The sequence below is a fragment of the Syngnathoides biaculeatus genome, chromosome 5 (genome assembly GCF_019802595.1).
Source record: "Syngnathoides biaculeatus isolate LvHL_M chromosome 5, ASM1980259v1, whole genome shotgun sequence".
NCBI classification, from domain to species: Eukaryota; Metazoa; Chordata; class Actinopteri; order Syngnathiformes; family Syngnathidae; genus Syngnathoides; species Syngnathoides biaculeatus.
This window is the reverse complement of record NC_084644.1, coordinates 21,397,556-21,416,769: the sequence shown is the minus strand read 5'-3', so window position 1 is coordinate 21,416,769 and position 19,214 is coordinate 21,397,556. Positions and strand designations below refer to the sequence as shown.

At 44.6% G+C, this 19,214-nt stretch overlaps 1 protein-coding gene across 1 annotated transcript; it reads right to left on the bottom strand.

Moving 5' to 3' along the window:
• Positions 1-226: 226 nt before the first annotated feature.
• LOC133500361 (uncharacterized) lies at positions 227-15,478 on the bottom strand. The gene is made up of 6 exons (XM_061818944.1): positions 15,358-15,478; positions 13,990-14,055; positions 10,136-10,341; positions 9,741-10,088; positions 2,002-2,137; positions 227-1,510 (listed from the first exon to the last, which is right to left on the bottom strand). Exons 1-6 carry the CDS (start codon positions 15,476-15,478, stop codon positions 903-905), a joined length of 1,485 nt encoding a protein of 494 aa, XP_061674928.1. The 3' UTR covers positions 227-902.
• Positions 15,479-19,214: the final 3,736 nt, after the last annotated feature.

Genomic DNA, 19,214 nt, shown 5'->3' with positions numbered 1-19,214 from the left:
TCATTAATGACCCATGACTGAAAGTGACTGAAACACTGATCTTGACAGGCACAGTTTGAAGTTGGCCACAAAGTAGAAAGCAGCTCATTGTAATTATTGCTTTTTTTGTTGTTGTTTTTGGTGTTGTTTTTCCCTTTCCAGTTTTTTCATGATACTTTCCAACCTCAAATTCAAATTTCTTTACTGCAGACACTTTTCCAGTTTCCACTGGTTGCATGTCTGAGTGATTCATCAACCGTGATATTCCCCCCGGGCATAATTTGGAGAACTGTAAATGTTAAAGCTCACTAGCCGACAACTGTGGAAAAACCCACTACATCTAAAGTGCCTTACCACTGTACTGATAAATCGGCCCAATTTTCAATCTGATTGCCACCATCTCATCAAAGTTCATAAAAACTCGCTTTAGCAATTGTTTTTAAAGATTATTCTGTACTGTGTGATTTTTCCTTCCGAATACTATTCAGAAAACAACTGGGCCTGAAAATAAAAATTTCAATACTCCTGAAAAAATATGCATATGCAGAACTGATCATTTGCGGGCTTTCCTGGCCTCAAACACATATGAAGTGGCCTGCAAAATACTGGATGTATGCTATACAGTGCTCATGTTTTGCTGTAAGTAATCCAATAAATCAAGTGAAATACAGAATTTCAAACAAATACATTTTAAACAATAGCTATCATAATTATCTCACTTTTTGGTTTTACTTGGTATGGGAGGAAAAATGGTGGAACACCAACATTCAGGCAAGCATGGAGGAGTGGGAGGAGTGCAAGAATCTCAAAATTATATTTAATAATAAAAAACAGTCAAACAAGGTTCATGGAGGCAAAAAATTATAAATTGGCAAGTTGAAAAAAACAAGGTCCCAAGCAACGAAGAAACACTAGGGCTAAACTCATGACATAAAACATGATGAGAGAAATGTGACACTGTGCGCCTGCAAATTGCTGTTCACCCTGGTGGACGAGTGGGTACACTCCCTCCGCCGGGTGGGAGTACGGGTCCTGACAGTTGTCACGAACCAACAGTGTGGGAGCACCGGAACAAAGGGAACCGTGATGTCGCAAACCCTGCAACCCCAGTCTGCCTGGTGGCCATCCAGGCCACCCAAAGTGAGGCTTCTGGCCGAGCAGGTCAGAAGGTCGGCCAGGACGCCAAGCACCAGGGTCCCCATGGGGCGGTCGTCCTTGAGAGGAACCCAAAGGCGAAGCAGGAACCAGACGGAAGCAGGCGACGGCTCCAGATGAAAACCTTCTAGGACATGGTCGTGAGGCGGCCAGGGATCGGTTGCCGCCGTAGAGTGGTCATCAGACTGCCGGTAATTGGTCACCCTTGAAGCGTGGTCATAAGGACCGGTCGCCACCGAGGAAGGAGCGTAAGGCGGCCAGGGACAGGAGCAAGAGAGGGCCGCAGATTCGTCGTCACCACCTGAACAGGAGCGTGGGGCGGCCATGGAGTCATCACCGCTGCCATGACGGGAGCATGGGATATGCAGGGTGGGGCCTGAGGAACCACAGGCAGAAGAATGCTGCGTTGTTGCTCTTTCGGTTTCTGACTTGGCACACCTGAACTGGGCGCTTGCCCATGAATGAGAGTCACGGCTTTAGTCGGAACCTGACTGGCTTCTCCTCTGGCTCAGAGTTAGAGTTCCTGGTGGAAGACTGGCAGAAACTGGGAGGGATGAATACATTGTTCTTGAAAACAGAGTGAAGCGACGGGAATGATAAAGTCCTCTCCCTTTTCACTGGTGAAAAGTAGCTTGTCTCGTCTTTATCTAATATGACATGAAAACTTTATAAAAGCATAAAGCAAACTAAATAATGGGAACTAGGTAAAAACAAAAACACAGAACATGACTAACATGGCAATATGAGGACTAACACATCATCATCATACATTGTTTCTGTGTAATATATATATATATATATATATATAAAACCTTATGATGAGTACAAAAATTGGATCTTGTTTTCCCTTGCCCAGACGCGTGTCACCTGGTGCGACCCTCTTGATCCAGGCCTGGAGGTGGGGCTCCAAGGCGAGGGCCTGGTGGTTGGGTCTGCACCCTTCGGGCTTGGCCAAGCACAGCCCAAAAGGGTAACATGGGTCCTCCTTCCATGGGTTCACCACCTGTGAGAGGGGCCAAAGGGGTCAGCTGTGATGTGAGCTGAGAGGTGGCCTATGGCGGGGACCTTGGCGATCCGATCCCCGGTTACAAAAACCAGCTCTAGGGAAATAGAATGTCCTCTCTTTGGCAAGGAAGGAGTCCGAGTTGGTGTGTGAGGTCAATAAGTTCCAACTAGATATAGTCAGACTCAACTCTACACGTCGCTTGGGCTTTGGCACCACTCCTCGAGAGAGGGTGTTTTATTGAAAGGATCGGTGCTGGTCGGCGCTCAGGAGACAAAGACGACACTCAACAAAAGACCAACGTTCCCAAATGCTATTTAGCCTCAATAACTGGCATATTTATTTTGACCAAATGCAAGTTCTCAAAATACAGTTGACATTGCGTGAAATCAATCATATGAGCCCCTTACCTATGCCGAGAAGGTGGAGAGCCGTTCACCCAGGTAGAGGTCTGCTTGTCAACCAGCTGGGCGTCCGTACGAAACCGGCAGCAGACTCTACCTGTTTGTACTCTGCATCTCTCTATTATACTTTTCAGTTGCGTGCGAGAGAAATGACGGGTGGCCTACCCGTCCCACTTGGCGCCGCAACAATTGTTTCCTGATTTACTATTGACACTTAAGTGTGTCCTTCAGGCTCTGAGAAACATCTTACGCAGCCATAACCGTCAAGACGTCCCACAACAATGTTCGTCTTTGGTATGCATGTGAACAAGATAATGAAACGGTCCAGACATCTTGACCAGAAAAACAAGTGATGCGAAAAACAAGTGAGTGATACGAAAGTGAAAAACAAGTGAGTGAAAAACAACTTATATAACCATGGTTGCACAAAACATTCGGGTATTCAATGGTTATGGGAAGCATCACTAATTAACACTCGTTTCATTCCACTCTTGAGGCTTCACATATTAGTTGATATACCCGTCAAACATCGATGGTAACACTATTCCATTTCCAGTGTGATTCATGATGTCATGAAAGAACATGGACCATAATTCCCGCAACGTTAGGTTTCTGTGAATATATTGATGTGATAAACATCCTTGCCATCTAGCATAAATGTATATATGAGTGGGGTGAGGCACCAACTTAACAGTGTAGTTCTCGACACCGAAGTGTCATTACTTTTCTCAAGGCGTACAATCATCTCACGCGTTGCATAATCACCCACTCCACTTCAGTTCGGATACGTCTTACGTAGATACACGTTAGCAGATTACATAGTGATAGCAATACTATTACAATAACCAAAAGAATCAGAGGGGGCACCAAAGTCCTCCTAGCGGTGACTGACATCCCTGAAAAGATGTCCCACCAGTGATGGGCTGAGGACTGTTGTACTATTTTAGCAGCATGTTGTACCCGTCCGCTGGCTACTAATGTGGACACCATGAGCTTGGAGATGTTAGACGTATGTGACTGTATAATTTTCTGAACTTCAGTGGATTGTTCCAATGCGCATTTGAAACGCTCCAGTGAGAGGTTCCAGGGATTCTTTAGTACATCCCATTGTACTTGTGTCAGTCGATTAGACACAGAGTAATTCGTCAAACGATACGTCTGGTTTCCCCAATGCCATAGGTGCACATTATAGAAGCAACCAACGAAAGGAACCGATGGTACTTGTGAATTATTTTGCATTGTTGCCACACATAGAGCATGTGGTTCGATTTGCCACAAGATCTCCCTTCGTGGCTCCCTAGTCCAATCACAAAGTACAGCCTCTGAGTCAGTTAAACATGGATTGCTGTGTCCCTGTTGTGATGTACACGCCATTCCTCTGTCTGTTTCGTCACACATTTTCATCTCATAAGTCGTATTTGTTCCCACATCCATCCACTCTCCATCCAGATGTAGAAACCAAAATCCTGTGGTAGTAATCACCGGTAATACTTGATACATATTGTTTTAACAGGAGACACATTTTACTGAGTCCAATACCCAGCACAATATGTGCTGTTGCATTTTGTTCGCTCCGAGTGTAACTGTAACCAAAGTTTGCAACTAATATTCCAAACCCGTCTCCATTCGTGATAATTTCCCGTTGTCATTATTCTCTGGAATCGCTCTTTTTGAGCTTCCGCATGTATCATTTGCAATGCACAGGTTGTCCAATTACCTATATGTGATAGATTCTTTAACGCATCATATGTTTCATTCCATAATTTTAACTCCCATGTAAATGCCTTTTTCCAAACACCTGTGTTTTCCAATTGCCCTATCATAGCTTTTGGAAGCCATACCCCTACCTGATGTATAGCCTCTGATGCATGTTGCCCTGTGTTAGATAACATTGTTCTGGTTACTTCATTATCTGCAGCATTAGCTACACCATACAGTGTTCCCATTCCTCCTAAGAGAGTATGATACCAAGCTCTACGTCTTCGTGTACAGTGTGGTATATCAGGGAATTTTATTTCCCAGTACACTCGGGTTTTAACCCTGGCTTGTGCCATGTGTGAACACGTATCTAATACTGGTGCTATGTGTGTTCTTGTAGCATTAGGTTTCCCAGGTAACACCCATATTATATACAAAAATGTGTTCCGTCCCGAGATTTCAGTGCTGTTAAAAAAAAAAAAAACAGGGTTTCTTTTACGGTAATCGTCCACCTGGTCCAGTTGTGCTCATTGCAGGTCTCGGTCGTCCTGTTGTAGTGGCAAATGGGGACTACTGAAGTGACGGTTAAGTTGCATCCTTGTTCCAACACCGGGATGTCCTTTCCTACAAGGCACCTTTTGCACTTCCACATCTGACAATTGCTGGTGACGTTTACCACGCCACAAGCTCAGTAAGCTGGACAGATGTAGTCTCCTTGAGTACGGTCCTGGGTACAGCTTTTCCATCTTATGTGGAGCTGCTGGACCTGCTCCAATTTGTCACCCTCCGTCATTGCGCAGCAGAGTTGGACCATGGCACCAAGGACAAGGATACACGTGACACAGCAGATGACACTGCCACCTCTTGGGCCCTCGGTCTTCCCTGGTCCGGCCATGGCGCCTCTCCAATGATGGTCTTCCAATCAGCAAATACCACCACGGCATCTGTATTACGACAAATAGTGCATACTACAAACATGTGATTAGTTCTCTCTTGTATAACATTTTGACACCGGTACATTTACCCATTTTTCCTCTCCAGGATATAAGACGCTCACAGTAGCATCTTGCCCTTGAGCTATAATTTCTGCTGCTCGGGGAGGACCGTCTGGCTGTTTTACCCAAACTTTTGCCCCTGCCAAATCAGTGGAGCCAAATCCTCCCTCCCCTCTGGTGGTTATCACCACAGGTTTAGGTATTTCTTTTACCTTGGTTACAAGGCAAGGCTTCACTACCAATTGAGCAATTTTGTCCCCTCTTTCCAATGTAACGGGCTGTTCTGCTAATAATTTGCATAACACTCCAATTTCTCCTTGATAGTCCGCATCAATTACTCCGGCTTGAATTGTTAACCCTTTTAGTGATAACCCACTTCGTGGTAGAATGTGTCCATATGTCCCTGGTGGACACTGGCGCTCCAATCCTGTTTTCACTATTTGGATTTCGTTGGGAACCAGAGTGATGTTTGTCAGGATTTTAAAATCCAATCCCGCTGAGCCTGGAGTGGCTCGTACGGGAATTTCAGCTTGAGGATCAATTTTCCACATTTTAATTTCCCCATTGGAATTTTGTACCGGTTCCCCCATTATCATTCGTATTAGGGGCGTTATTCCCACCCCAAGCGGTCTATTATTAATCTGATTCACCGCCGCGGGTAAGTCATTGCACCATTTGTTTCGAGATAGCTTTTTCAATGTTTCCTCAAGAATTCCATTCATTCGTTCTATTAACCCAGCAGCCTGCGGATAATAGGGAATGTGATAGATCCATTCTAGATGGTGAGTCTTTGCCCACTCTTTAGACTCCTTTTTCCCCTATTTTAATTCGCTCAGACACATACCATTTCCATTTGATAATACTAGCTTCCTGTGCGATTCCTATTCTATGTGTCGTCGGGTTACCTTTAACCCATGTCAAAATCGGTATATGTGTTCTCATTAACACCTCATGGCCCACCCTTTGAGCCTCAGTTTCAACCAATGCTCAATAGCATCCTAATAGCTGGTTTTCAAAAGGTGTGTACCTTAGGCCTGCTTCTGGGACCTTTCTCGAACAGAATCCCAAGGGTTTACGAATCCTATCTTGCTTTTGCCACAAACTCCAGTTAGCGTATTCATTTAACGCCGACACCTGCAATTCTACCGGTCCCGATTTCATTTTTCCCAGTGACACTGCTTGCTGTATCGCTTCCTTCGCCATATCAAATGATCGCTGTTGTTCTTCTCCCCAACTAAAATATCATTATTTCCTTGGGAACTTTTAGCTTTTCCAGGTGCTCTGCTACCACCCGGTGGCAGGTTGTGGGACTGTGTAAATAACCCTGTGGTAGTCTGGTAAACGTGTAGTGGCGCCCTTCCCAGGTAAACGCGAATTGATTCATCCTATCCTCAGGAAGAGGAATAGTGAAAAATGCGTTAGCCAAATCTATGACCCCATACCACGTTCCGGGATGATGTTGCACTCGTTCTATAATTGTCACTGCGTCGGGCACTGCGGAAGTCAATGCAGGTGTGTGTTTCTTCAATCCTCTGTAGTCTACTGTCATCCTCCCAGAGTTATCTGATTTCCTGACTGGCCACAACGGATTGTTCCAGTTTGTCGTCACTGTTTTCAATACACCAGCTTCTAAATATTCTTTAATGGTCGCCGAAATTTCTTCCCGTCCTCCAGGTATCCGGTATTGCTTTTGACTAACTACCTGTGTATCTTGTGGTATCGGAAAAGGTGGCATTTTTACTTTACCCATCAATATTGCATGTATTTTCAGTGGATTTGCTCCGAATTCAAATCTCCTGGCTGTCAAATAAAGTGTCATTCCGGCGAATATGTCCATGCCCACTATCCACTCTGGCATAGGGGTTATAATGACCATATATGTTTTTATAGGCATATTTCCTATTTTCACAGGTAAGTTTCATGAGGCCATGGAGAACGACTTCAAGATGGCTTCAAGGAAATTCTGGTCCACCTTCCGGCATCTCAGGAGGGGGAAGCAGTGCAGCAACAACACCATGTATAGTAGAGATGGTGCACTGCTGATGGTGGCGAGAATACTTCAAAGACCTTCTCAATTCGACCAACACGCCTTCCTTTGAGGATGCTGAGTCTCGGAGCTCCGAGGCGGGCTCTTCAATCTTCAGGGCCCCCGGGCTGGATGACATTCACGCAGAGATCCTAAAGAGTGTGGAAGTTGTGGGGCTGTCCTGGTTGACAAGCCTCTGCAACATCACGTGGACACCAGGGATAATGCCTCTGGATTGGCAGACTGGGGTGGTGGCAACCCTTTTTAAGAAGGGTGACCAGAGGGTGTGTTCCAACTATAAAGGGCTCACACTCCTCAGCCTCCCTGGTAGGTTCTATTCAGGGGTACTGGAAAGGACTTGGAAAAGTAGGGGGTTCTTTGGGAGTATGGAGTACTGAACCCCCTGTTACAAGCAGTTTGGTCCCTGTACAACTGAATTTGGTCCGCATTTCCAGCAATAAGTCGGATTCATTTGCGATGAGTTGCACTTTGCCAAGCCTGCCCTTTCTCACCGATTTTGTTCATAACTTTTTCGGAGAAAATCTCCAGGCGCATCCGAGGCGTAGAGTCTGCCCAGGTTGGTGGCCTCAGCATCTTGAAGCTACTTCCCCCGCGACCCAACCCGGAAAAGCGGTAAGAAATGTATTTATGTGTATATATATATATATATATATATATATATATATATATATTATATATATATATATATATATATATATATATATTACCTGGCATGCAAAACAGTGTAGAATAATCAACATGAAAAAAGCATTCAGCACAATGACTGGTACATCCCATTTATTAGTTTTTCAATGCATAGTAACAAAGAACCAATGTAATTAAGTCATTTCAGAATTAAAGTACTACCATAAAACAAAGACTAAGAAAAATAGACATACTCCATCCCTCCATTTTCTTTGCACCTTATCCTCACAAGGGTCGCAGGAGTGCTGGAGCCTATCTCAGCTGTCAATGGGCAGGACGCAGGGTACACCCTGAACTGATTACCAGCCAATCGCAAGGCACATAGAGACTAACAGCCACACTCACAATCACACACAGGGGGAGTTTAGAGTGTCCAATTATTGTTGGATGTTTTTGGGATGTGGGAAGAAACCGGACTGCCCGGAGAAAACCCACACAGCCACATGGAGAACATGCAAACTCCACACAGGAAGGGCCAGAATCAAACCCAGGACCTCAGAACTGTGAGGCCAACACTTCCCAGCTGTTCCATCGTGCCACCATAGACTTACTCAAACTACAATATTTAAGGAATGACTAAAGCTTCCAATAATTAGATTTTTTAGTTCAAACCCCACTCTCTCTATGATCCGGTTGGTGTTTGCCAATTTTATACTTCACTGTTGAAGAGCTGAAAGCCTTGCACAAAGGAAAATATCAGTTCCTTGATATAGTGCCTCGCTCCTTGATGTGCATTTATATTAACATTTATGGGTCACAAGAGGGTTGCAGTTAAGAGAGTGATTCACCAAATCACCCAATTTTTGCTATGTTTTTCATCTCAAGTACACCACACATTTTGCTCGGTATTACTTAATACATGCCAGATGTTATTTGATATGTGAAAAATATATTATGAAAGCCTTATTAGTACTATGTACAATGTATAAGTTATTCAATAAAAGGGGATCTTGAAGTTTCTCATATATATCACCATGGTCCAGTGTATTTTAACTTTATCGGTTAGTGGGGTTTCCTATCAAAATTAAGGATTTTTATAACTTTGTTCCCACCGTGTCTTCTGTTCTACGAAGTTTGAATTCTTCACATTTTTCATCATCGACTGTGGGTAGTCATTGTAATGTAATAACTTACTGTCTTCACCTCAACTATGTTATTGAGGTATGTACTCATCATAATGTGGATTGATGTCTTAAGAGCGTGAGCATAGTGGTTAGCACTATTGCCTCACAGCAAGAAAAGTTTGTTTTTGGGATCTCAAAGCCAGATCTGAACTTTCTGTGGAGTTTACCTGCTGTATGTAAGTTTTTCCCACGGTTTCCTTCCTCAGAACATAAATATTTTGTTGGAGTTTATGGCTGCCTGTCTATATACATCAGTCTTGTGATTGACAAGATGCCGGCCACGGTCTAGACAGGAATATGAGACGGACAAATAATTGTCACCGCTGGCACCGGGACGAAGGGAACCGTGATGTCGCAAACCCCCAACCCCACTCTGTCTGGTGGCCATCCAAAGCGAAGCATCCGCCCGAGCAGGTCAGGAGGTCGACCAGGAAGCCAGGGTCCCCACGGGGCGATTCGGGTGGACGTCCTCGAGGAGGAACCCTTAGGCGAAGCAGGAACCAGATGGGAGCAGGCGACAGCTCCGGACGAAGACCTCCAAGGATGTTGGTAAGGCGGCCGGGGATCAGTCGCCGCCGAGGCTTGGTTGTGAGGCGGCCGTGGATCGGTCGCCACTGAAGCTAGGTTGGGAGGTGGCTGGGGATAAGTTACCGCCGAGGCTTGGTCGTGAGGCGTGTGTGGATCGGTTTCCGCCGAGGCTAGGTCAGGAGGCCACCGGGTATCAGTTGCCGCCGAGGCTTGATTGGGGGGCAGCCGAGGATCGGTTGTCGCAGTGTCGTGGTCGTCCGACGGCCGGGACTCGGTCGCCCTTGAAGCGTGATCATCAGGCGGCTGCAGACCGGTCATTATCATTGCAGGAGAGGGAGGCGTCAAGAAGTCCGTCACCACCGCGACATGGTTGTGGCACAGCAGCGGGTCTGTTGCTACTGTGACGTGGATGAGGCACGGCAGCAGCAGCGTGTCGGTCGCCACTGCCACGTGGGTCTCCGCAGCGAGTCTCTGTCTACCGCGACATGGACTTGGCTTGGCAGTGGGTCGGCTCCCACCGCGACGTGGATCTGGCTCAGTAGCGGGTCGGGTGCCACCGCGACGTGGTTCTGGCTCGGTAGTGTGTCGGTTGCTACCGTGGCGTGAGCGTGGGTCAGCGGCGAGTCTGTTCCAATCGTGACATGGGCGTAGCTCAGCTGGTTGACTAATTCCCGCCAAACCTGGTCCGTGAGGACCTTAAGTTCGGCACTCTGCCGCTCTATTTCTGCCCAGATTTTGCGACAGAAGACATTGTGATCCTCGAGTCGCTGCACCTCTGGAGATGTGGTGCCCTCCTTCCACTATGCTGGAAGTTTCGCCATGAGCTCCGGGTCCGCTGGCTTGGTCGATGCTGGCGAGTTGTGGATGGACGATGGCGGTGTCTTGGTCAGCGTGCAGCGGGAGGCACAAGGTGGCACCCTGCTTGGGCGTCTCCTCTGGCCACCACACAGAGGACCCGGGTAGATGGCCAAGCGTGTTCCCAAAAAAGGATTGGAGGATGAGGACTTGGACCTACCGGGCGAAAGCACCCGGGAGCTGGAGGCGCGGGGCGGTGTCACAGACTGGGACTGATCACTGGGAGAGGAAATTCACAGTCAATCTCCAAATCACAGTCAGGCAGCCGGTCATATAAATTTAGGTCTTCCTCAAAGTCCGAAACATCAGAGTCCAAAAGGATACGCGGTGGTGAATGGGTAATGCATGGGGAGTGCGGGTGACAAGGCTGGAGAGTATGATATAACGGAGCCCACCCGAATAGGAGATGCTTAGTCCTGGGGCAGGCAGCGCCCCGGGTGATGTGCTCCGCTGGGTCCTGTTCTGGCCTGTTCACTAACTCACGCAAGGCAACGAACTGGCAAATGCCAGTGACAAAAACTCCAACTTAAAGTGGGCCTGTCATGAAATGGATGATTTTTGGTATTAATGAAAAACCCACAGCCAATATGGTCCCATGTGTTTTCTCACCACAAAACATGATTTTGACGTATACAGCCTTTTGTAACTCCCGCCATGAAAATCCTCTCAGGGATTTGTTTTCGAGAAGAAGCAGGAAGTGACGTAAAGGACAGCGGCACCCCCTAGTGGACTTGTTTGTTTCTATTAGTTTTACCTCCGGGAAGGTAGCTTGTTGTTCATTCGTGTTAGCCAAAATGCCGGCTCATTGGATTGCTGGACATTGCTTGAACAATTGGGAGAATGGAATTACCCTGTTCGTTGTGAAAAATGGATTGCACGGGTGCAGAGGACGAGAGCGTCGTGGATTCCAAATAACAGGTAGGTGTGTATTCAGCTACTAAAAAAATAATAGTTTGGGGCAGACCACGTAATGAGTCTCTAATAACATAACAAAAGATCCGCATATGAAATGTGTTGATGTGCGCATACAGCTACTAAATAAAATTATAGTTTGGGGCGGGCTATGTAATCAGTCTCTCTCATAACGAAATAAAAGATCTGTATATGAAATGTGTTGATGTGCGCGTCGCCCAGCCAACAATGTCTCACTCAGCCTTGTTCAACGCGTACTGCGGCGCAGAAAATCAGCCACACCGGCTGAGGTGCCGCATTCGGCGGTCACAGCTTCTGCGAAGGCTGCGCGTCGGGCTTTGCGACTAGGGTGGCTCTGAAAAACTCAGCCGAGAATGCGTTACTCAGTCGCGTGCGCGCATAAAGCGCCCCGGCTCGACTGTGTTGCTCAGTACTGCGGCGTCTGTGAGCACTCCCCTAAAGCTGCACCGCTCGGCTCTGTCATAAGCCACACCGGCCAGCTGCGATGAGCCGCAATGGCTCATCTCCCCCGCGGAAGTGGATCGGAGGGGGATGGGGTTTGGCCGTGATCGCATATTATCTGAATATGGCTCGAAACAGTGTAATATTGCCCTGAGGGCTCGAAACAATATTGTAATATTGCCCCGGTAACTTGTGGTGTTGTCCTTTTCAAAAAGAGCTTCGGTGTCAGAAGGGTCGTCGGAAAAATCCGAATATCTCTGTTGTTCGGCTTCCATAACAGCAGGCACAGCGCGTTTTCAACGGTGGAAGTGACGATGACGTCAAGGACAGAGGACGCGACTAATATGGCGACCACTTGGATGTCGAGGGTCACTCAATTGCGCAACTTTGCACATGGATGACGCACAATCCGCTCACATATATTTTTTCATCTAGACACTGAAGTGAATACTGTTATATGTATTTTTCATGACAATATCTATTTTAGAATGCTTTTAGGGATGAGTCCCACTTTAAAGGTCAAGTGTCATCCCTATAAACATTCTAAAATAGACATTGTAATAAAAAATACATATAACATTATTCACTTCAATGTCTATACGAAAAATAAATATGAGCGGAGAGCGTGTCATTCATGCACAAAGTTGCAAAAGTGTCATTCTACGTCATCCATGTGGTCGCCATATTGGCTGCAATTCGTCCGTGACGTCACGCCAATGAAAACACGCGGTGGACCTTACTATGGGAGATGAACACACCCCTTCTGACACCTCTTTTCGAAGAAGAGAATGTCACACAACTGAGTGAAGTTACCGGGCAATATTACCCTATTGTTTCGAGCCATAATCAGATGATTTGCGATCATGGCCAAACCGCTTCCCCATCCGATCCACTTCCGCGGCGGAGATGAGCCATCACGGCTCATCGCAGCCGGCCAGTGTTGCTCATTTTCGGCGCCGAGGTGGCTTATCACGGAGCCGAGCCGGGATGCTTTAGGGCGTTGTTCATAGGTAGCCGTGGTACACGATGAACAACACCGTTGAGCCAGGGTGCTTTACGGTGTTGTCGTCGCACGCGGCTGAGTGCGGGATTGTCGGCAGCATTCTTCTGAGCCGCCGCCGTCCGCAAGCCCGACACGCAGGCTTCGCCGAAGCCGTGAACAGCAGACGCAGCCCTTCAGCTGATGTGGCTCATTTTCTGCGACGAGGTGGCTTATCACGGAGCCGAGCTGGGCTGCTTTAGGGCATTGTTCATAGCTGCCACCATCGGCGATGAACAACACAGTCGAGCTGGGGCACTTTATGTGGTTGTTGTCGCATGCGGCTGAGTGCCGCATTGTCAGCAGTGTTCTTCAGAGCCACCGCCGTCCGCGAGCCCAAAGGCTGCGCAAGATGACGCAGCAGCCTTCACCAGCAAGCCCGACGCCGTCCAACACGCCCATCGAGACATTTAGCACAGCTGTCATACAAACGCGGCTCTTTTGTTATGTTATGAGAGACTGATTACGTGGTCCGCCCCAAACTATTATTTTTTTTAGTAGCTGTCCACACACCTACCTGTCATTTGGAACCCACAAAGCTCTCGTACTCTGCACACGTGCAATCCATTTTTCATGACGAACCGGGTCTCTTGCAAACTTATGAAGGGTAAATCCATCCCCCCGAGTGTTCAAGCAATGTCCAGCAATGTAACAGAGTTACAAAAAGCTGTATACGTCAAAATCATGTTTTGCAGTGAAAAAACGCATGGGTCCATGTCGGCTGCCGTTTTTTCATTAATAACATACTAAAAATCATGCATTTCATGACAGTGGACCTTTAAATGTCTGTTTAATTACAGTCTGAATGTGAAACAGCTGTGAGTGGTCACCGCCCAGAGCAGTGCCCTGGCCGTTCCTCTCTTGGCAGTGGCCAATCCTTGCTCATGACAAAGCTGAAAGGAAGAGAAGAAGATAAGCTCAGGGGCTGCCATGTTTACTGGAGAAATTTTTAAATTCAGTGTCTTGTACAGGGCAGTTTGAGGTAGTGAGAGTTCAGTTAAACCAACAGCAATTCTTACAGTGGATTCTGCCATGTACGGCTAGCATGTTGCTTTGTTGTTTTGTTTGTAAAGTAGCGCGTGACACTAATATGAGTGGTGTTACCAGCAAGACAAGCAGTGAAAATAAAGACCAGCATGCTCCTGTTGCCCTCTTGATTAACAGCAAGACCTGCACAAAAACACAACAAAAACAGCATCTATGGGTGACCATTTTGGTGGTCAATGCTGATTATTTTTTTTTCCTTCCAGCAGGGATATACATTATGTGGTAGGTTTAAAAAATAACTATGGATGCAAGACATGACACAATGACAATGTGGCCATCATGAACAGTCATGATCCCTACACAACACAAACATTTTTCACTGAACTACCTGTGTGAACACAAGCAGAAAGAAAACAGACAAATTAAACCATGAGCAGAAAGGAGTCATAAATAAGATCATCATCAATAGCCACCCTTATACTGAGGGCTTCTGACACCGTTATCTCATCTTTGAGAGGTACTGAATGAGTGGGAAGCTGACCAGTCCAGAGTGTAACTTGTCTCTCGCCCAAATGATTAGATGGACTAGCTACCCAGCCATAGCTACAAGATAAGCACTCTAGAAGAGGAATGGGCAACCATAATCATTCCTATTATGTGTGTCGACATGACTATTACATGCTAGTTGTAGTAGACTCACTAGTAGTTGAGCAATTACTGTTACATTATATTTACTTTCATTGAGTATATTGTGTTGAATTGTTCCTACAACTGTTTCTGTTGTTCAACCAGTGTCATTTCAACCTTTCACTAGTGCAAGGGGATCGTAGCTCACTATTTCTACTATGAAAAACACATGCCCTATTGTCCATTTTCAATGTATCTTGAGTTACCTGTTTGAATTTATGTGAATGCAAGAACAGATATTATTACTCAGTATTAAATCAGAATATGAAAATTCTTCACTGACAGAGACAGAGCCTATAAGTATTCGCAGACAGATTAAAGTGGACAAAAGAAATATAAAATGTCGAGAATATTTATGAATCCTCTAAAGTTGTACCAATAGCAAAGCAAATCAACATATTTCCAAAATGACAACAATATCATCCAAGTAAATGATTTATATTTCATATTTAAATCAGATTCATATACTGTTTAATAAATAAAATTTTAAAAAGTTATGGCATATTAATTTTTACCTAAAAAAAAACCACACCATTTTCTTTTTGTAAAAGCAAAGAAGTTGGAGTTTCATTTCATGTCTGTTCAATTCCTGGGCTGGACAGTGGAATTTGTCAACTTCTGGCTGATCCAGGCAAAATCCATGTTGTGGTTGATTGTCTGACTTCAAGGAAGCAGCAGGAGAGGTTCTTTGGAATTCCCAATTTCTACAGGCAAATTATCTCATATTTAAACATTAAAGCCAAACCTTTGACAAAGCCTACATCTGTCAACAAATTGTTTGATTGAGTGGCCACAGACCGCTGGTGATACTTTCTCCATCATACTTCTTTTTCAGTGCATCAGAGTAGAGCATGCTGTCATTATCATCTTCCAACAAGTTCTTTCCTACTTGGAAAAGCTTGTGCAGAGTGATGATCATGTATTTTCAACCAGTTTTTTTTTTTTATTTAACATCTACCCTGACTGAAGCAATAATAGGTTTTTGAAGTATTTCACAGATGACCCACAGCCCATATTTTGTGGGGTTATGTCTTTCAGACACAGTGTTGTGTGGTATGGGAGCCACCCAACAGTTTGAATGTCCACATTATGAGATAAATAGAGGCATTATCTTTTCTTATTCTGCTTCACCTTGCAGACTGTAGAGTTCTTGTAAGCCTATGCCCATTGCCACCTGCAGAAGTTGTCTGATGGGTCTACCTTCATCCACCTCTATTATGATTGTGATGATAGAGAGTGTACCGAATGGACTCAGGACCTTGTGGCTTGGTCCCGTTGGAAACACCTCATAAATGATTTGGGGAGGCTAAGGTGCTAATGGTTTTGGTGCAGGTGTGGTACCATCCTTCAACCCTAGTGAATATCCTGGAAAGGGACATAGAAAGAGAGAGTGGACTTGCACAGCTAATTTGGTGATAACCTCAAAATTCACTGGAATCAACTACAAATACCTATGTACAAAAAAGCCAAAGCACATTATCTGTGTTTAATTGTTAGCCTGCATTTCAATTCCCAATCTTTCCATTTTAAATTAATCTAGTGCTCTTGTTCCATCAGACGACTAAATAGTCATCCATCCATCTATTCATCCACGTAGGCCCCTATCCCAGCTGTCAACCGGCAGGAGACAGAGTACACCCTGAACTGGTTGCTAGCCATTGGCAGGACACATTGAGACAAACAGCCGCACTTACAATCACGCCTATGGACAATTTAGAGTCTCCAATTAATGTTGCATGTTTTTGGGATGTGGGAGGAAACCGGAGTGCCCGGACTAAACCCACGCAGTCACGGGGAGAACATGGAAACTCCAAACTGGCAGGATTGAACCCGGGACCTCAGAACAGTGAGGCCAACGCCTTGCAGCTGAGCCTAAATAGTAATCCATTTCTTTAAATTCAACTGACTGACTGTTTACCACCAGTACTTAATATGATAAACATAGTAAACAAAGAGGGCACAAGATTGAAAATATTCCATGAAACAAAACGTCAACCTCACATATGATGCAAAAGCTTCCCTTCTCTAGTTCCCTGAAGGTTTTCCTGGTTAACAAATCCATCTAAGAGGGCAAGAGGTGATGACACAGCTACCTGCTACCAGTGTTATTCAGACATGTCAAGCTATAAAACAGGATCTGAAGACAATTACCTGTTTTCTGCATTTTGCAAAGCTAAGCATTTTTTTAAATTTGACAATAGGGACTGCAAAGTAATTTCTGGGAGTTTTGATTTCTTTGTTTTTTTCTCAAACTCACATCTGGTATGTGTTCCATCAAAATGAGTGACCCACACTCCTGGTTTAGAACCCATGTTGACTTCATCATTGATCCATTCAATGTCAGACAGCCATCCAATAAATACCCATTTGGCAAAAGGTGTGTAAACGAACATGTGCAATCCACTCAAATACAACTGCATTCCCCTCAAAACATATTACAACAGTGAGGTGAATTCCTTTAGTTTAGTGGTTGACTGAAAACATTTGGGTTTGACATTAAAAGATGTGAAATATGACCAACAGAACAACATTTCAGCTTTTATTTCCAAGTATTTGCAACAGGATCTGATACACAACTTGTAAGAGAACCCCTTTAGTTTGAACACCCATTTTTCATGTGAGGGAAAACTTAAAAAATCTGACTGATAGCTGTGTTTTGTTTGTTTTCAGTGTAGCCTTTTATATTGATTATTCCAGCACATGGTGTACTTTGGACACCTGTGTTTTAGCACATTCTACATTGTTTTACTAGATGTGGCTAATGTTCATGCAAGGGCTGTGATTGATTTCTGTCTTGACCTACTTTCCTAATTGATTGCGTTTCCCCATAGAAAGCTCTTTGGTTTCTTGTTAGTTACTCATGTAACTAGTATAATTAAACATTTTGGCCATAATTCTAAAAGGGATGTTTGCCACGAACACAATTCTCATCATCAAAACAAAACAATAACTACAGTGAACCAAAGTCGTGGTTGCATCATACTTGGGGCTGTTTTTCTTTCAAGCACAAAAAGCACAAAACCTTCAGGTGTCTGCTATAAAGCAAAATAAATGGAAGGAAAAGCCCACGAGAACAGCCTAACTTTAGGGGGTTAAATCAGAGGCTCTTTAAATGGTGGCAGTGTGCTGAATGTTGACTCCCACTAAATATGTTTTTTGTTGTTGTTGTTCTTGGTTAATTCTGAACATAGCCACATGCTAGTTGTGGTACAGGTTTTGCAAACTTGTCTCGGTTCTTATTTCATTTTGTTTTTAACTTTACTTCCCTTCTAAAGATTTTTTTTCAATTGCATTGTTAAGGATGGGTTTTTTATTTCATGATTTATCTTGGTCACTTTTTTTTCATCACAACAGCATGGCTTTTAAAAGGTTTTTTTTTAAGCGTTTTGTATTATTTGAGGAGTTGTTTGTATTGAAGTGGAAGCTGAAAATATTTTTTATGATGTCTATGGATGTGATCATTCAAGCCAATGCAGCAAAATGTGGTAGTCCTCCACCAAACCAATCATGCAATAATGACTGATGTGGTGCTACTCTGACATCGATCTGAATATTGTTCTTGGCACCAAAGTAGCAGCAAGAAGACCAAGACAGTGAGGAAGTCCAACAGGGATGTTACACTTATTCTTGCTCAGGGCCTCTCACTTGAGATATGGTAGAGGTCAAAGGTGCACGAGAGGGAGTCTGTAAGCATGCTTAAGTCATCTGTACAGAGTTATTCGCGGTGAGGTGAAAGCAACTTGGTCAGACAGGGCACCAATCAGATTCCAACGTAAACATTACGGCGTTGGCTCCAGAGGACTTAGTCCAAACATGGTTGCTAATTGCATCTGTCTTCATTTTCCACAACTCACTGTATAACACCAATGAAAATGAAATCTAGATGGAACAGGAACTGTTTCAAAACCACAGCGAGCACCTCAGTCTTCCCTCAATTTTTAGTCTATAACTGTTCATTTTAGAGATTGCCAACTCTGATTGCTTCTGTCAGAAATCAAAATATGTCGACAAAGTGATTCTACTGGAACATTTTTTCATATACAAAGACTGCAAAGCAAAATATACCATGTGTACACAAACTCTACCCTTGTCTTGCGTGTGATAGGTGTGGAAACCTACTTAAGCACCATTGAAGCAGCACAATTTTGGTTTTCAGAGGGCTGCAACTGATCTTCCATATTGTGGTATTTCTGTAGCATCAATCAACTTCTTATGTCATGGGCCCATTTTATTCTGCCATCACCATACACAGCTTCATCTTAAAGTAATAGACAACTTGTTCACAAAGCACTTAATGTCACCCACAAAAACATGAGGTCTGCTTATTACAGATCATTATTTATTGAGGTCTTGACCTTTATACCTGAGCAGCTTACAGTTCAAAGGTCAATGAATGAATGTTTTGATATAATTAAATTGGTAAGTAATTGGTAGTGACGGCACAGGGAATAACTGGTAAGAACATCTGCTTCACAGTTCTGAGGACCCGGGTTGAAATCCGGTCTTGCTTGCATGGAGGTTGCCTGTTCTTCCTGTGCCTGTATGGGTTTTCTCTGAGTACTCCGCATTCACCTCACATTCCAAAAATGGGCATGGAAGATTTATTGGAGATTCTAAATTGCCCGTAGGTATGAATGTGACTCCAAATTGTTGTT

Bases quoted from the DNA above. Each gene is read 5' to 3' on its own strand.
- LOC133500361 (XM_061818944.1), bottom strand. From the start codon at position 15,478: ATGATCATCACTCTGCACAAGCTTTTCCAAGTAGGAAAGAACTTGTTG. The intron at 2,138-9,740 runs GTAACTTATCCC...CCCCTCTCACAG, and splicing joins CTCACGACCAAGCCTCGGCG to GTGGTGAACCCATGGAAGGA. The intron at 1,511-2,001 runs GTGACACGCGTC...GTGGTTCCTCAG, and splicing joins GATCAAGAGGGTCGCACCAG to GCCCCACCCTGCATATCCCA.